Genomic DNA, 19,509 nt, shown 5'->3' with positions numbered 1-19,509 from the left:
CAAGGAAGAATAATTTAGCATACTGCTTGTGTTTGGTATCTTGAATCTCAGAGGGAATCTTGGTGACCTTTTCCTAACCTTTGTCTGATGCAAGAAAAAGAAAAATGTGATTTCCCATCTGCTCAATTTAATAAAGGTTACTTAGTGAATTAACTAGGCCAGTGTGCTCATCAAGAGGAGAAATGGAATTCTCTGAGCATCGCAGTGTCAGTTTCAATTAGTGACATGGATACCAACATCCACAGCAAATCTCATTTTTCTTTTTATCAGACAGCCTCCATCAGGAACAACAGAATAAGTTTGCACTGCAACAAACAGAAGCAGCAATTGGGAAGCTAGTATTTCTTTTCACACACCACCCTTTTAAGATTTTTTTAAAAAATCTTAGAACCAGACTGAATAAAGGGTGTGCCTAGAATGCTGTGTGTATGAGCTTGTATTTTCTATTACATTTATCTGATTCAGTATCTTTGTCCCTAATACACACATGAAGTCTTAGCAGTCCCCTTGCAAGAAAATAGAACAATAACTCCAAAAAGGTGACAAAATTAATTTGTTAAGAATTTTTTGCAGAATATATGTTCAGCACAGTAAAAAGATCTTTTTCTTTTTTTTTCTTTGGGAATAGTGTGACAGAATAACCTTCTTTATGTGCTTGCTTTGTGTCAATTAATGTTTTCTCCATATATCTCTCTAGAAAGTGTTGATGAAAGCATAACACAGGGAAGTCTGGGGTTAGTCTTGGTCATAGCATAGGCTGGTCTGCCAGATTACACCCTAAAGAGACATGCTAAACAGCCTATACTATAGGTACCTTTCTGTCTTATCTTGGTGCATAGGTAAGTGTTTCAAGCAACTGCAGCCCAAGCCTTTTACTTTTTCAATTTGATTCATGTGAATGCCTGTACACCACGCAGAACTGAGAGTGACCAACATCATCTATTAGGATAAAGTTTAAAAACAGTTTTTCATTAAAGAAATTAACATACAGATTCTCCCAGTGGTTGATTCTAAAGGATACCAGATTAACATGCAAAAATCCATTAATTTTTATTTATTTTGTTATACAGTAGCCAACCACTTAATCTGGTCATTTTTCTGTGTGTTTCTATGAAAAAACCAAGGGTCTGCATAAAGTTGATTAAGCATTTTGGCTTAATACTTTCAGATTTAAGAGGATACATAGCACAGCTGTGTGTAGCAACAGAAATTCAGATTTGACTTGAGGAAGTCTTGTTCAATCTTTCCCTATACTGTTTAAGAGGACAGAGTAAGAAACAATAAAGCATATATCTAAGACATAGTTTAGAAGATTCTTAGTTTACATTTAATATAAAATACACCTTAGAAAAAGAGGACCAAAAGCTAAAGAAATACTTCTAAAATGTTTTAGGAAAATAAATAATTTGAGTAGTCACTGCTTCTAAATTAACATGCTCAATAAGCACATAAATAATGCCCTAAATTGTCTAAATGATGTGCTATCGAGAGTCAGAGATGACTGGTCAAAGCTAAAAGTTTCTTCCTTCTCAATACTGCTTTTTATTTATAAATGATTAAATAAAAATAAAATCCTGGCAAAATACTCTCACTTGTTTCAGAACAATTCCTTTAACCCTGTGAACTTTATTCCTGTTCCAGTCACTCACAAATCTGTGGCAGAAGACAGGCTGACCACAGAAACATGTTACTAGACTCCCTTTTTGACAGAAAAAAACAATTCCTTCACTATGATATAATGACAGAGGCCATCAAACTGATACTTGTATTTGTTTACCTAGTAAAATGAAATACAAAAAAGTTCTTAATATCCAGCATGGATTATATCAATATGAAATGTGGCCGTGCAAAATTAGATAACAAAACATTTAGTGATTAGTTGCCATCTGAAAGGGATGTAATTTTAATTTGTTACACTTCAACAAATCAACAAAACAATACCATTGATTATTGCTATGATAAACTAGGCTAAATGGAGAGTTGATGTAAAATTCCCCCATGTTTGTATAGTCATCATTCTAATGACACACACACAGGTCCCTTTTTACCCTGTCACAAATCTTCCTGTCTGACCGTGGGGGAAATCAGTTACGCCCTCTGTGCCTCAGGGCTGCTCTCTAAAAGGAGGAATGAAATACATTATGCCCTCATAGGAGTGCTGAGAGCATTATGCATTGGAGATTGCCAGACATGAAATATTATATCGCGTAAAATAATCTTAGTCATTAGATGAGCACTTGTTTCTGATTAAGCCTACATGGCAAAATGTAACTCATTATATTAGATCAAATAAATTGTTATTACCACAGAGAAGGGCAACTCTTTAGCAGAAATACTGGCCTGGATCCTGCAAAGACTTTATCTACATCTGTGGCATACTTTAGCATTGGTTTCAAGGAAACCACATTCCTTTTGAGATCCTTTCCACAAAATAGTGCATGTCTGGTCTATTCAACAGATGAGCTGTCAGCAATCTTTGCAAGGCAAAGGCCATAATTTCCTAATAAACTCAGCATGATCAAGAAACATGGGGCCACTTGTGCTGCAAAATATCTGCCAAAGCATCATGGCTTGAATTCTGGTTCTGTTTTGCATCACTCAAACTTGCCCATAATGCCATTGTCACAGCTTCACAGGCTGCTGAGATTAGTAAAATTCAGCATGTTCAGTTGTAGATTCATGTTTTCTTTTGGCTCTTGAAATACAAATCTTACCTGTGACAGTTTTCTGAAGTTAGTATCTTACTTTCTGAACTTCACACACAAGTTCACAAAACCAAATATACAGATTCTTGCTACAGAAATTTTCTAAACTGCATTTCTTTTGAAAAAGGATATAACCACTAAAATATACCTTGAGCACTGAACTGCATTATTCTAATCAACACATAAACATCATCCTCAATGAGATCCAGCTGTAAGATGAGCCCTAAATTTGTGTGCCACAGCTGTATAACCACCATTACTTGTCAGTGGAGATTCAGTCACCAAAAAGAAGTCTAAAGACTTATTCAGCTAAACAAGTCAGTATCTGTATCAGGGTAAATGCATTGCTTTCTTGATTCCTTTTAATATATTGACCCAATCCTTATATACTATGGGTGTTAATGCACTTGGAATTCCAGAAAGATAGTTATTTGTAAATGTCTTAATCTGGAGGTGAATCCCTCGTCTAATAAAATAAGCAGAACATAAATTTAAAAAACCCCATTATTTACTGATATTCATGTTAGAAATACTTGAATATTTTTAAATTAGGAATGTGCTTTTCCCCACTGTTAGTGGATTTGTGCAGTGTTATATATTAAAAATCAGCTTCAGAAATACGTGCAACAAAAATTAATTACACATAAGAGAAAACCCCTCAGGGTCAGATGATATGCATAGAATAATAGTAAGAAAAGGAAACAGATTTTATTTCAGAAGTGTTTTCCCACACTTTTCCTTTCCCACACATTTCCTTTAGATGCCTTTGATGAGCGATAAGGACCTGCAACATTTTTTTGATGAGTAGGTTCTAATATTTTTGTTTTGACATATAAGAGACTCACCTGTTCAGCTGCCTCTCTTTTGACGTTATAGGTATCCAAGTGTTCTTGGAGCTCTAAAACACTGAACTTCAATGTTTCTAGCAGGCCACAAGACAGTAGCTGGAAGATAAAATCAATCAAACTCTGTAGTCATGTAACATCTGACTACAATCCATACAGTCTAATATCTAAATTACATAATAGAGAATCCCACGCTCACATTTGGAAAAACAAATTGGAATTAGCTGGGCATGTAATTTGTGACACTTTTGAGTAAGTGAATTAACACATGTAGCTCTACCATTTAAATCAGTGAACAACAGTTTTAATTCCAAACTAAGAAGAGTAGTACCTAGTTAACATGTGAAAGAGAGATTTCAAAGCAATTTTTAGATCTTTCATAATGAAGAATAATATTTGGTATGAACACACCACTAGTGGAAATAGAAAAGCCTGTAGAAGGAAGGAAGGTAATGCTGCTGGATTGCTCCTGTAGCAACCTAAGGAGTATCCACTGAGGGTTACTTGCCCTTCTCAATATACAAACTATGCTACCAAAAAGCTTCTGCAGTCTGTAAAAAACAGGACTTTGTCAAAGCAGGAACCACTGGATATTCAAAGAATTTTCTACTATTAATGACTGCCTCTTTTCACATGGCTTCAGAATCTCTTTTTCCCTCAGGGACTGCTACTTCAGCTTTCTTCCATACCATTTCTCTCTGTATTTTATTTTCACTTAATCTTTTTTATTAGTCCCTTCTCCTGACACTTGCTGTAATATACATCTCTAACATGATGTTTCCTCCCTCACTCTGGTCAGTCCTTGCACACAGTAAGAGCTGTGTACTTTATCAGTGAGAATTAATCTGACAAACAGGTTCATTTCATTTTAATTATTTGGAAATGAAAGATTTATTTATACAGTATTTGTCAATGTAACAACCCTAATGTGTGTATGTCCATGTACACATTCAAATATTTGTGTGCTATATTTATTTATATCCTTTTAATGTTTGTCTTTCTGTAGATTTAGTTTTTATTTTAAAATACTCATGGTGTTTTAGTTAGACACTAGTGTAACTTTTCTTAAGGCTTCTTATCTTAAAGAATTTTTTTAAATAAATTTTTACTGCTTTTAAAGCGGCATAAGTAAAAGCAAAAAACATTACAGGTGGTTCACTTGAAATGCACTATCTGTATCATGCTTTTTTCATTCTCATATTCTTAAGTGAGACCTTAAGAAAGAGTTGCCCTCAGTACCGAGGGAAAAAAAGCAGGTCAGAAGAAGTGTCTCACACTGGGTATCAAGGCCAAAGATGCATCGACCTCAGCCCTGCAGCTGACAAAGTCTAATGGCAGTTGTTTAAGGAAGGGCAAACTTGTGGTGATCCACCTGCTCCAGAAAATATATGCTTTCTCAGCCTCTGTCAACACACTGTTCTGCATATTTAAAGGATCTGTCCAGGGCTACTTCTTCCATTAATTTCTTTAGCGGCTTTTTGAAAACATGAACAGACACCATACAAAGTGACAGTATTTCACAGTTTGATTATGTATCACATGAAGGACCTTGGTTCTGTATGTTTTGTAAGTCACTGGTAGCTTAATTTGATCACCCTTAAAATCAATTAAGATGAAAAGAAAATAATTTCTATCACTTATCCATGATAAGACATCGATGGACAGATTTATCTTCTAAAGGGCTAAAAATCCTAGCCTACATACACATATCTTACATGTACATATTTTGTCATTCTTGTGATCTTCCTTTAATTTTTTCCAGTGCTTCTACCTTTGCTCTGAGAACAAGGGACCAAAACTGCCCCCAGCATGCAGGATGTAGGTATACTGGGAATATGTACATTAACTCAGTGATATTTCCTGCTTTGCTGTCTCATTTCTTGATAATTCTAGCACAGAGGTTTTTTTGACTGCTGCTAAACAATGAGCTGACTTCTTGGATTAGTATCTATTATAATCAGGATTTCAACTTGTATGAAAACAATTAATTCAAAGTCTCCTTGTTGTATATTTGCAGCAAGAATGTTCTTCTCATGCATCACTGAATATATACATAAAACAATATAACAGAAAAAGGCAACGTTGCTGCTTGATAAGTAGTCTTCCTTTTTCTTACTTGTGCAGAGAACATAGAATAAATATGAACAGGCAGGAAAGGTAAAGAGTAGTAAGGGAATTAAAGTGATATCTACTATCAGTAAGTTTCCATACTGTTCACTGTTAGAGCTAGAGCCTATTTTTTAAGAAATGCATTTCTCACTGGTGATTTCCAGTGTTTATGACACATAGTGGCCACGTAAGATTTTAATTCCCTAAGTTTCTTTTTTCCACATATTAAAACATCATTTGATATGTTACATGAAATGTTTGAGCAGACAGATATTCCAACATGCAAGTTTGAGATTCTTACCGTTTCCGCGTCCACAAAGACTGTCGGACATTCTGAACACAACATCATCACTTCCAGAGAACTCTTAAACTTTGTTCCAATGCGCTGTAGACTTTCACCAAGAAAGCTGACTGAATCATTTGTTATAGATACAAACTTTCTTTGAATGGTCTAGAAGTCAAATCAGAAAAACATTTATCTTACATTGTGTTTTACTACTCTTCTGGCTTTTTAGGTAAGAATTTCAGAGCAAATTTCTATCCTGACAAGTTTCCATCACATTATATTTTTTCATTAAATGAAAAACTAATATGCAATTTTCTCTGAATAGTTAGGTAAAATCAGCTCTGGAAAATGCAATAAATCAATAAAACAAGACAGTATCCATAGAGACAAGTACTCCTTTCATATCTAGGCCTCTAGCCTCAGTATAGGTAGATGACTATTTGCCTTTACACAGTACAGACAGTTCAATTTATTTTCAAGTGTTTGTGTTGTAGAAAATTATAGAGTTTTATGAGTCAGTATACGACCTGCGTAGCACAATCTGTGTCCAAAACTGCCACCTACAGGGTTTCTACCTTCTTCAAAAATCAGTCCTGAGTTTATCATGTTTGATTATGCAGACTGTCAGCTTAGCCTAATGTAACACTGCACTCTGATATGTACTATTTCATTAATCCTGGAAGTTACATGTAGAATAAAACAATATAAAGACTATACAGACAGCTGCAAACTTAAACACAGGAAGAAGGAGCCAAAAGGCAAAATGGAAAGGTCCAGTCAAACAAGGCCTCCCAAGTATCATTTGATCATGTTAATCCTCCTCTGTACCCAGTAACAACTTCTCAGGAACATTTTTTGCCCATGCTTGAACACTGGTTTGCTATTGTGAAAAGTATCCAACTTTCCAGCTGTTAATCCAAGTTTCATCCTTCTTCCTTAGCTCCCTTGTTAATGAACACAAGAGAATATGAGCTCTCGTTTTGCCACTTTCAGGAAATGAATGCATGTGTGGAAACCAACTGCAGCTAAGCTTTGGTATAATACAGACAATACAAATCCCTGATGCCTAGATGAAACAAAACAACAAAAATCTCCAACCTGTAATAGAAATTTCATGGCACTGTGGCCATGAAATTAGTTGAACATAAAACGGATAATGGGTATAGATGCGCAAACAAATTATTCCATGGGAAAGGTGGAGTATGAATTCTTCACATCTGTTACTGGCCATACATGGGATAAAATATGTGCTAGTGTGGGTCTTTCACTGAGAAATTTATTATTATATGCCAAACAGCAAGCAAAATTAATATTAGAGATACATGAAAGGGCTGGAGCCATAAAGCCTTGTCCTGAATATTCTCTTTAACTCATTTGGCACGTTGCCTGTACATAAAATGAATTAATTATACTTACTTTACCCCATAGGAATTTGCAAAGAAGCATTACTTTTAAAATGTAAAATCTCATTCCCTACATATAGGGAGGAGGAAGCCAGAAAAATTAAGCCATAGGCATTTTGTGTTGGATAGCAGATTTATGTGCTAAATATAGTTAAAGAGAGACATTTGAAACATCCAGCTCCAGTGGATCTCCTGGTGTTTCAATTACTTCTCTGCAGAAAGAAACATTTTTCTCTCAAGACAGATGCAAGATAAATTCATTAATGTTTGTCATGCTGTGATCCCGTAATAATGACTCCTTCAAAGAAACCAGGAGAAAGACATTAATTCTGTAGTCATCACAGAACCTGGGTGATGTTCAGAAAATAAAAGAAGGGACATAACCTGGACTAAGAGCTTGCAAGAAACACTGAACTGATTTTTTTTTGAGTTTTTCTCAATTTTTATTTATTTCCTGAGCAGGTTCATTCCTAGGCAATGAATACAGCAGATATCCAGCAGATGGAAAAATAGAGTATGACAGTGTAACATTACTTCAACAGTGTGTTTTTTTGGTCTGCTTTTGATTTGCTTTCTAAAGCTTCTTGCTACTATAATCTTGTGGCTTTTGCAGTTTCAAGGGGAAGAATAGTTTTAAAAGTAGGAGGAAAGGATTTCAGATGAGCAATCATACACGGAGAATTCACTGACCTGAAACAATCTTGAGAAGACATGAAATGTATAGACAGCACAAGATCCATCTGTGTCGGACAGCATTTGATTGACGTGGCAGCGCCAGGCTTGCTCTTCATCATCGTACGCCACTGGCTGGAAAGCTGCCAATATGGCAGAAAGAAATGGAGAAGGAGGAGGGGAAGTTTGCACTTCTGGGAAACCATCCTGTTCTTCTTCATCTTGGCTACAAACAATAAATAAGAGAAATTACCTCCTCAGCAAACCTTTTAGGGAAAAAAAAACACCTTCATTTTGGCAAGAAGGAAAAAAATAAGAATTTTGGATTCAGAATAGCATTTGAAAAATAAATAACAGATCAACTAAGGTAACTATCAGACAAGAAAAGAGTAAACAATCAAAAACTTTTGCTGTAATATATTAAAAATTGCTTATACTTTCCAAAATGTACTACCACATGTCAGTTCTACACAGAGCTACAAAGAGCTATCTGGAGGTTATATATAGGTGTATACAGCACTATATATATGGACACCACGTAGAAACAGCATTTTTTCCTTGCCCCCAATAACTGAAGTAACATCCCGTTCTTCAAATTTTTACTGATCTGAACAGATGGTCCACCAATATCTGCAATAAGTTTTAGCCTTCCTTAAGGGAAGCACAAGAGCTCATTTAGCAATGTAATAGTGCTTTATAACTGTCTAAAGTAACATAAGCAAATGGAGATAGATCAAAACACTTTCATTTTTATGGGCAATCAGTTTAACGGGCCTTTGTTCACAGAACAGTCTGCTGTCATACTTTCCATTAGGCACCAAACATTCAATAAAAATATCAAACTATAAATTAATCAATGCTACTACTTCCAATCATTAAAATAATGATGACCCTAAAATAGTCTGTATTACAAGGGATGATACATTTTGACATTTCTTCTTGTATAACTGTATGCAGGCAGCACAAATATGTGTAGGAGGATTCCAGGTATACACATAGTTAATTAAAATAATCTTTTAAATCACATACAGTGTTTCTCTATGACAACTGCCTCATCCACAGAAGCACTGAGTACATCTTAAACAAGAAGTGTGGGTGCTGGTTTTAGATACCTTTTAGTATCACAAAGCTCAAAAGCTAAGACAAATCCCTTTTGATTATCATCTGTAAGCAAAAAAGTTTTTCAGGTATTTCCCAAACAGTGTACCAATGCTATCACCTCTGTCACTATTTAGACTAGAGCTATGGGGCTTTTCATTTGCATGCTTAGTGTAAATAAAATAAAACCTTGAGGGATTGTTCAGTTGCAAATGAGGAACTAAACTGCTCTTAACTGGTACCAGCCTTGAAGTCTCCCAAGGCATATGCAGTAGGTGACGTATCACAAGAGTCAAATTTCTCTGTCTCTCCCAGTAAAACCTTCTCAGCCAACTTCTTTTCTATCTCCTGTTGTGTTCTTTTCTGAAAAAGCCTCCTTAAGAGATCTCTCTGAAAGAATAAATGTCAAGCCTGTGTTCCTATATATACCAAGCCTCCCTATTATTCAATCTAAACTTCTGAACAAATTTTAAATATGAACAAGTCTATGTTCATATTGAAGCCTATGATCAATTTGGAATTTTTTGTTTGTTTTGGTTTGTGGGTTTTATTTGTTTGCTTGGGGTTTCTTGTTCCTTTTCCTTCCTTCTTAGACTGTTACTTCCAGGAGACTTAAGAGTTTCACTTTAGATATGACTCAACCAGCTAGGACTAACTTTAACTTTTCCTCTCAATAGTTATTTTTGCTCTCCATATTAAAATGAAAAAAATATTATTTTACTTTAAAATGTCTTAGAAATATACAGGAGATTTATGAACCTTAATAATGAAAATAACCCTTGAGCAGATTCAAAGACAAACTGACCTGACTTCTACAGGAGATTTGATTAGAAAAAAAAATTAACTTTTTTCCTTGTTTTTTTCCTATCTCTGGGTGCCACTGTAAGTCAGAGCAGTTCAAGAGCTTTTCTCTGTTAAACTGTTTGCAGCTGATTTTTCACATTTCTGTCCTACTGATGGTGAAGAAAAGTGCCAATTTCTTTTATTCGAGAATTCTCATATTTTCCTAAACAACTGTTTTCCTTGTACCAGAAACAATTGCTGAAAGAAATATTGAGTTTAGTTGCTGTAACAGGCAAAACTGATCAACCATTATTTCAGCTATGCAAACTACTGTTTTAGATTTTTGTATTATGGGATTAATGGAAATCTCCTTACCATAGAAAAGCCTGTTTGATAATGCACTGATAACATGTAATTTCTGTTACTTATAACCAGTATTAACCTTACCTAGACAAACCAGAGAAGTCAGCTTCTTCTTCTTCACATCTCTCATCTAGCTCTTTCAAAGCAAGAGTGACATCCTCTTCACAGACAGATTCAGAATAGCTTTCAGGAGCTGCTGCCTCTACCAGTTCTGGGGTCTCTTCCAACTCCAGAGATTCATGACAGACCAGACAGTCTTGCTGCTCATGTAGTAGGTACGAGCCAGTGTCTTCACTAGCAGTGCTAACCTGTTCATCCCTTACTGCTGAACTGCCTTCCTGTGAATCACACATCCTTTCATTAGTATTACTGCCAGGACCTATGTATTCTGATCAGTTTTTATTATGGTAAACTAACAGTTATGAAAGATTATTTACAAATATTTAACTATTCAGGTCTTTGGCTCATTCACACAGTTTTACTTGGGCAAAGACAGGCAGCCTATTTGCAATGTTTATAACTTCTGGTGAACATTAATATCCTAGAATGTGACTTATGTGGAGCAAATACAATTTCTCGAATACATTTAATTAAATCTGTTAGAGAATACTGATAGAAAAATATGCAAACAGTCTCAAACTTAGTGAGATCAAACAAACCCAAGACTTTAATGTTTTGCTTTTCTAGAGGTAAGAATTAAAATGACTGCCTCATGCTTGCCTTTGGAGTCTAGAACAAGTACCAGAATACTACTTCTCCTTTCCACTCTCCACATTAACAAATTTCTAAAGCATAACTATTTAGCAACAGTGTAATAGATAAACAGTGGAAAAGAGACATTCCACTGTTTTTATTATTTTGCCACTGCTACTAATATGGGCATCTTTAAGGGTTTTACCCTGAATCTCTAAATGTAGGCTTTCATTAACAGGCAATTACAGAGAGAGGATAATTAAACTCAGGTACGTAATATTAAAACAACCCTTTCTCCCTTCCTCCATTAGCATTATTATTCATTAACAACACTATATTGAACAGATGAATTAAGATTCAGTTAATTTATGATGAATTAATTTGAAACCTTTATATTGGATTTCTCTGTGGAATAAAAATAACACTTGTTATTTCCTAAAGGTACAAATTACCACATATTTTCATTCTTAGTATGCTGGTCTTCCTCTACTGGCATATCCAAAACTGGTCAAGGAACCTTTGGACAGCCTCTAAGCATATACATCATTTCATGGTTTTCAGCAGTTGAAACAGATCCTCTGACAGATTACAACACTGTATACATATTAGAAAAGACAATTCAGCTTTAAACAGAACCATGTAATTTTCTTTCACAGTGATCCTTACCAAATCTCACTTTCACTACGGTACTCCTCAATGTGACACTGCTGCCATTTGACACAGCTAGTGACTTCACTTATGCATCTTTTTTTAAAGTAAAATCTGGATTTTTTTTTTTTTTTTCCCACAGAACAGTCATTTTGTCCTACCGAGCAGCCGAGGCACATGGGAATGCAGGACACTTTTACAAAACCTCAACAAAAAACTCTGGGTTGAACCAATGGTCCATTTCTGTTATAGACATTAACATAGGATACAGAGTTACACTGATCATGACTGGTAAATATACATATGAGAGATGCACTTTTTGAAAATATTATTAGTTAATAAATTTACTGCAAAGTCTTCATAGTGCCATGACTCCTGATTTCACTTTCAATGTGTCATTGGACATTAGTACCAGTATGAATATTCTTTAAGTATCTTAAAAAGGTGATTTATATAGTTATATGGTTACCAATGCCACAGAACCTTAGGAAAATTACTTCTACTAAACCACTTCCTCACAAATCTACAGTGCAAGTGAACAAAATTGAGAATCATCTTGAAGTCAGAAACTTTCATATGCATTATTTCGTAAAACTTATTTTGAACAAATGAACAAAATTATTCTTCTCAGATAGACAGTAAATACTTAACTGGAATGTGAAATATCTTTTTTGCATTTTCTGGGGATCAGCCAAATACATTTAAGTAAACAATTAATTTAAATAGAGCATCTCTATGAGACAAACAAGGAACTCAACTCATCTAACCAGCACACTCCTGTTTATGAATAATGGCTTCAATTTTTTCCATATTATCTTAGATAACTTTGGTATATACTTATTTATATCAAAAACATTATGATAACAGAAAGCTGGCATACAATGAAATGCTTGTGCTGAGAGAGCTTCATATATAAAGTACATAACCACAGGAAAAAACAACTGCCCTATGCTACAAGTTGTACAGTATAAATATTCAGAAAAAAATCAGTTTTACTGGCTTCATAAATATTTCAATAGTCAATAGTGTGCACATTTACAAGCTCATTCTCGTAAGAGGCATAAGGCCAGCTCATTTTCTGAGCAACAAAATCCAACCAGGTGGAATCCAACCAAGTTTTGTACAGTAATAACTTGGAGTGTTTGAATTGTGCTTGAAGAAACCTATGTATTTGTCCAAATCTCATATTCTAACAAGAACAAAATGAACCTGGAACACATCATATCTAGTGAATGCATTTGTATGCACCTGCATTATTTTTTTTATATACAGCAATTTGTTCTGAATGCTGCCTAGTCATAGAATTATTTTACAGCCCAGTTTAAATGTTTTCAATATTTTTAAATTACAATGGTGCTTTTTGTGTGAATATTTTCAACTGTATTATAGCAGTATATAGTGATTTTATAAAGGGAGCTGCAGAAGAACAATTAATTCTACAGGCAGTCTCAGAATGAACTATGAAAATGTAAAAATTAGTTACAGCTGAGGATGTACCACACACCAACAATGGAGAAGACAAAAGTTTTTTTGTGGTGAATTTCAGTCTATAAAATTCCAGCTTATATATTGCTTCTTGCTTCTGAAATCTTAACATAAAGCATCTATTCTGTGTGCAAAAAGTTCACTCGGATTAGGTGTGCTGTAAAATGTGTGTTGTAGATGAGCACAAGAAGTGACAACAATTTGTTTGACAATCTAAGCACAGGTGCTCTGCAACAGCTGAGACAATTTATCAACACCAGTGTAATGAAACACTTTTTTAAAAAAGCACATAGATAATCATAATGGGAAAATGGGAAAAAATGTGGGGGAAAGCACTTTCATGAGTGTCACAATATTACACCTGTAAAAGGTGAGGATTTTATCACAGGAAATCAGCCACTCTCCCATAATTAGACTCTTTGATTACAGTTTTCTTCATCAAATATTAGCTACATTTGTGGTCTGCTCTAATAAGAGCAATTTTTCTGGTAGCAAACAGGTAAAGTACAGCTTTTAGAAACTTGAACTAGCCCAGTCACATGAACTAGTCAGTAGATTGTTTAAACCAGGTTGGCTGAAGACTCATTCTTAAGTGTCAACAGTACACTCACTGGTTGGTCAAATACACATAGGAATGGCTTAATTTTCTGGAATACTCAATAAAACTGCACACATAGTTAAAGATGGGATTAGCTAACATTATGCAAATAAAAATAAGATTGCTAGTAGCATAAATAATTTTAAATGAAGAGATTAAAAGTCCACCTAAACCAAGTGACTTGGAGAAAAATTGTAGCAGATGACAGTTTGTTTAAAATTAGGGGTGTCTTTTTAAATTTTACATTATTCAAACGTTTGAAAACACAATAAACTGAAGTACTCACAGATTTGCAGGCGGCCATTAGCTTGAAATCTGTCTCAGTCCACATGGGCCTTTCCAAAAAAGTATACCACTAGCATCTGTAGTCCTTACTAAAGGATTATTTAATGGAACCAACTTCTAACACAGCTGGCCTGAGGTTTTATTCCCATATAGCACCAATCACAACCCAAAGAAAGCAAAAAAAAAAAAAAAAAAAAAACCCAAAACAAAACAAAACAACAACAAAAAGGGGGGGACAAGGGACAAGGGGAGGGAAATAAAAAGTATTGGAAAGAAAATGTTGCTCAAGAAGGATTTCAACCATATCAAGTAAAAGCATTTTGAATATTAGCCTGTTTCATTCTGCACCATGAAATGATCATGATCAGCCCTTCAAGAATATTTTTAACCTGTGGTAAGTTCCCTCAGCCCATCCAAGAAGTCTCCATGCTGAGGGAACATTTTGTAAGAACATGCCAACAGGTTAGAAATATTAAAAGCAAATCAACTAATCAGTGTAACAGATGAAAATCCAGTTGAAAAGAAAGCCAAAGTTGCTACTAAAACTAGAAGGAGCTCAAATCAGCCATGCACCAGCCCACATTTCTCCCCACCTCAGGCAGCTGGTTGCTAGAGTTATCTAGAGAAGAAGCCTCCAAACTTGGGGTCTCAGTTCTGATTTGAAGCACCTCTTCTGTTCCCACACTGCTAGTGGAATCTTGAGACTGAAGTGATAAACCAGCATGATCTGACACTGTTTCATCTATGGCAGAATCACTGATTAACTAAGACAGAAAAGAAAGAAACAAAATTCTTCAAAGGAAACACAAATTGCAGGTAAAGAATGCATTAGTTTTGAAATAGGCTGTTTCAGTGTTGTTAGCTATTTGAACTTATTCGCATACGATGAATTTCACAGCTTTAAACTAGAACTATTACAAAGCATCACATGCATTTCTGCAACATTTCACTTTGAAAAGAAGCTTTTCCTTTAAGGAAAATTATTTTTTTTCTTGTTTTAGAAGTTCTTTTTGCTAGACTGAAACCATTGAAAAGCAGAGCATTTTATTGGGAGCAACATTAATACAAGCTTTGCCTAAAGTCTGAAAAGCAACATACACATCAAGCTGCTCCTCACCAAGTCAACTTTTTCTTAATTTCATTTATGTAATGCAGAGACATTTTTGAGTGGCCAGCATTCTTGATTTTCCTAAGTTATATGTACACAGGCTTCAAAATCCATAATTAGTTTTGCAACTTCTGTGCTTAAACACAAGTTAGACCCCCATATGACGATTTAATACTCTTCATGTTATTTAGCATTTGGGATGTTTTTTCATCTAGAAATCCACAAAGATACACACTTTATATATAAGAGATGCAAATTTGTGTTTATATTTAAAAAATGTAAGTGTAAAAACACTAAACAAATTAATATCGTACTAAAATTATAAATCTAAAATTATAAATTACGTACCATCAATGTGGTAAAGTAACTTTTTTCCTTCATTGATGCTGTTATGAAAAAGAAGCTTAGCCACATTAACTTAGTTCCTTACTATGTCACTTAGGCTGAAAGTGTGAGCCACACTTATCACTGAGCCACACTTAGCACTTAAATGTGCTAGAGAAAGCTTAAGTTCTCAGATTTCTTCCACAGAAAAATAACCTACCATCTGTGAACGAGACAGTATCTGACTTGCAGTCAGTGCTGCTTCTTCTTCTGAAGACTCATCAGTATCCTCCTGGTTGGTCAAGTTCAAGCTGGGTGTGCTACCAGAGTACTGGCACTCCTGAAGGGACGGCGTGTCTCCTTTGTCAATGCTGTCAAGAGAGCGCCTGCGAACGCCCCAGTTGAAGTTGTCCATGCTTTCACCCTGTAACAGAAAAGTTTGCACACATCTGGTATGTACGAGTTTCAACATCATTAAGTTAATACAAAAATGAGACAGAGAAAACATGAGTACTGAATGCATCATGAACAGAGTTTCAATCAGCCCTTTAGTTTTATTAAAATTTTAAGTACCTTGTTAAATGCTTGTAAATAAAATATATGGCAAAGGAAGTAGAAATATTTTCAATATCTTCTTGGAAAGTAACTCAATATGTAATCTAGAACTACATAAATATTGATTTATAATCTGACTAGAAAGTACAAACACATCACAGACAACAACAGATGAACAAGCCAGGGCACCAGGCTGCAACTTACCTGCAGCTCCTGGTTAGCAAAAAGGAAAACACATATAATTAGAAAGAACGAGGACAAACACTTAAAGATACTCTAGAGCCAGGGAAAAATGTTTTATTACATAGGATTTGCCAACAGTAAAAGACTGATTCAAGCTCTGGAAAAAAGCTTTAGTCAAAAAGCTAGTATTTAAAATAATGTCTCTTTCTAATGAGATAAAAAAAAAAGAACAAACTGACAACAAAACACTAAAATAAGCATGCTCATGATACATTTTCTCTAGCATAACATGTAAAGCAACTGTTCCAACAAACATTGATGAAGTTCTTTAATAACACACATGAATCTATACTGACCACATCCAACTGACAAAACACTATCAACAATAACTATATACAGGGTGTAGAAAAGATGATGTTGTCACTAACTGTTTTACCAGCTACTTTGTGTCAGTTTTATGAAGCGCACCCTGAATACCAATAGCTGGATCCATTTCCTTTGTGCATTTTCAAGCTGAGATATTTGGGTTTCAAATATCCATCATACTAAGTGACATTCATATCTTAAAAACACTGTTATTTTAATTCACAAGTACAATAATGATCTTTGATTTTCTCAAGCACTTCATCAACCTTCAACAATTCAGCTAAGTGATACAGAAAACCTGGTGAAGTTCACTTCACTGGCCTACAGTTACTATAACACCACCTCTAGCCCCAAACACAGCTCCAAAACTGCCTTTACAGAGTAACTCTTGTGGTGATTTAAGAAATCGTCATGACTCATTAAATATGCAAACTAAACATTTTGTAATCTCTTTCTCTCTTTGTGATTTCTTTTCCTCAAAAGAGGATGAAAAGTTATGGCACAGCAAAATAATTTCAAGTACAACAAAGTACTACTACTGTGGGCTGAAGCACTTAAGTTTAACCTGGATATTACTCAGATGCTAATGTAAAAGCCCCAGTTCATACTGTTGACATTTAATTATTAGCAATAAAGAACATTCTATATTTCCGGTGAAAAAATAAGCCAGAGCTCTTATACCAAGTGCATGATTTATATGTAACACCCTAAATCTGTACTAGCTGTGGTCTTTTTTTTTCTCTAGTACAGTACTACGTGTTGCATTCAGGCAAGTAATAAAAAATAAACTGTCTTTTCTTAATTATGATCTACTACTAAAATAGCACAGAAAATAAAGGTTACTTTCATTTGGTGACGTTTTCAACTTCTGCCATCCTATCTGCCAAGTCCTGTCTAGTGTTAAAATAATGGTTTCATACTACTGAGACTCAATTCTGAACTGTTTGACTACTTGTATTCAATATAAGAAATGGTGTCTGACTAGGGTGTGGTTATATCTATGCAATAGACCATAATGAGCCTGTACTTTTCCTAGAAGGTGCAAATACTGGCTGAAGTTAAGCAATACACAGGAAGCAGGAGGAAAATGAGATAAAACAAAAGAATTAGGGGGGAAACCCTGTAAAGAGGTCTAGATAAATCAAGAGAAGACCAGTGAGTGTTTAGATAGGTAGATATTCTCAGCAGCTTGTGGATTTTCTCTTTCCCAGTCCTTTTACAGTCATACTTTTAAGCTTCAGCAAATTCTGGTCTGAAGCATTTTATTGATCTGAAACAAGTAACAGTTGTTAACAGAATCTTCACTATTTCTCAATATTTAATTTTGTTTTACCTTCCCTCTCTCTTTTTGATAGAAGGAGAAGTAGAGGAAATACAAGAACTGCAATATACCAGATATAATGTAAAAATCAAAGCAAGCAATTATAAAGAGCAAGTCAATAGTATATAGATAGCGTATCATACAGTTTGTTACTTTGAAAGCCTTTCATCAAGTTCTCAAAATCCAGAAATGTATCAGAAACAATGATTATGCCATTTTCTTAACACGCTGTTCCATAATTAAGTTTTCTCCTGCATGGTACCCAGGTGCTCATGCTGACACTGGCTTACACTGTCAGATCACTTAACTTTCAGATAAAATCACTTAAATCCCTCCAAAAAAACCTCAACTCTTCCCTCCAAAACCAGCCAACAATTTGCAACAACTTAACCCTGCAAAGTTTTTGGTCTAGGTTTCTCTATCTAAGCTCCGTCATGTCATAAATTCTTCTGAATTGGATTAGCTAGTAGGGCTGCCAATTCCTTAGAATTGCACCAACACAACCTTATTTTTAAAATGCTCTCAAATGGAAATACACAGAAGAAACCCCAAGGTCTCACCTCTGCATCTTCCAATTCAACATCTAAAAAGTCAAAGTCTTTAAAAACTCCAAATTGTTGTTCACTGGTATTGTCTTCTACAGCCACTTCCTCCTCTTGAATCACTTCTTCTGTTGCTGAAATTAGACTAGTTTGTTGATCTCCAACTTCCAAGTCTTCATTAGAAGAAAACACAACCTGCAGATATAGGTAAAAACAGAAGAACTTCCAATTTCTGTAACTCCAAAAGTCAGCTATCCCGCTTCCTGGCATTTAATGGAATTAGTGGCAGGCAGTGTGTCCACCCCTATACTGACATTTTGCTTCAAGACTAGTTGGATTTTAAACTACATCTTAAACTACATCTTTAACTACATCTAACTACATCTTTATCATTCTCTCCTTAATGTAACTAAGAGTTAAAAAGATCTAAATAGAGAGAAAAACATATAATTCAAACTTCATTTTCATAACCACAATATCAGTCAAATTTAAGAACAAAAGAATCCATCATAATAACCACATGACACAGACCATTTTTTTCACCTACAAACTTCTGCAGAAGTACAGTACGCCTTTAAAAGGGATCCAATACTGAGCTTGAGTGGCCTTCACAACCTTCACAAATGACAGTATTCTGTTTATTTCCATACTCTGTTTTTTAATATATCCAGTTCCAGCTTCCAGGCATCTATTTTTATTTATTTTAGCTTCTTCCACTAGATTCAAGATCCTTCTCCCACCAAAATTTTCCCCAGGTAAGAACTTTTATGCCACAATAAAAAAATATGTTCTAGATGATAACCAAGGTAGGCTACCCGCTTTGTTTTAAAAGCTGTCAATGTCATCACCACCATCAAGCATAGAATGCCAGTGGGGTTCTTTATACAGAAGTAAAACCATCAACCTATTTTTAGTCAACAGTTAACAACAGTTAACAGCAGTTCCTATAAATAACTATGCTTCAAGATACATGACCCACTGGTTATTTTCAATTGATTCTATGTTATTTTCAATACAGCATCAACACCCTCACAGTCCTCAGCTACTGCTATCCCTTCACTCAAAAGCATCAGTAATGGACTAGTCAGAACAGGGGAGACCTAGTTCAATTCTCTTTTCTAGCCAAGACAACTATGC

General features: G+C 35.0%; 1 protein-coding gene across 6 annotated transcripts in view; it reads right to left on the bottom strand.

The window, feature by feature from the left end:
* The window catches only part of FRYL (FRY like transcription coactivator), an 88,068-nt gene that overhangs the window by 8,931 nt on the left and 59,628 nt on the right, over positions 1 to 19,509 (bottom strand). For all 6 annotated transcript variants that reach the window (XM_068188370.1, XM_068188373.1, XM_068188371.1 and 3 more), the window contains 7 exons: positions 18,391 to 18,567; positions 15,626 to 15,829; positions 14,567 to 14,737; positions 10,349 to 10,602; positions 8,039 to 8,246; positions 5,961 to 6,110; positions 3,551 to 3,649 (listed from right to left, as the gene is read on the bottom strand). In XM_068188370.1, the coding sequence (XP_068044471.1) occupies positions 3,551 to 3,649; positions 5,961 to 6,110; positions 8,039 to 8,246; positions 10,349 to 10,602; positions 14,567 to 14,737; positions 15,626 to 15,829; positions 18,391 to 18,567 (1,263 nt within the window). The remainder of the gene's footprint in view (positions 1 to 3,550; positions 3,650 to 5,960; positions 6,111 to 8,038; positions 8,247 to 10,348; positions 10,603 to 14,566; positions 14,738 to 15,625; positions 15,830 to 18,390; positions 18,568 to 19,509) is intronic.

This window comes from Anomalospiza imberbis, chromosome 4 (genome assembly GCF_031753505.1).
Source record: "Anomalospiza imberbis isolate Cuckoo-Finch-1a 21T00152 chromosome 4, ASM3175350v1, whole genome shotgun sequence".
Classification (NCBI taxonomy): domain Eukaryota; kingdom Metazoa; phylum Chordata; class Aves; order Passeriformes; family Viduidae; genus Anomalospiza; species Anomalospiza imberbis.
Note: the sequence above shows the minus strand (reverse complement) of the source record. Positions and strands in the feature narration are given on the sequence as shown.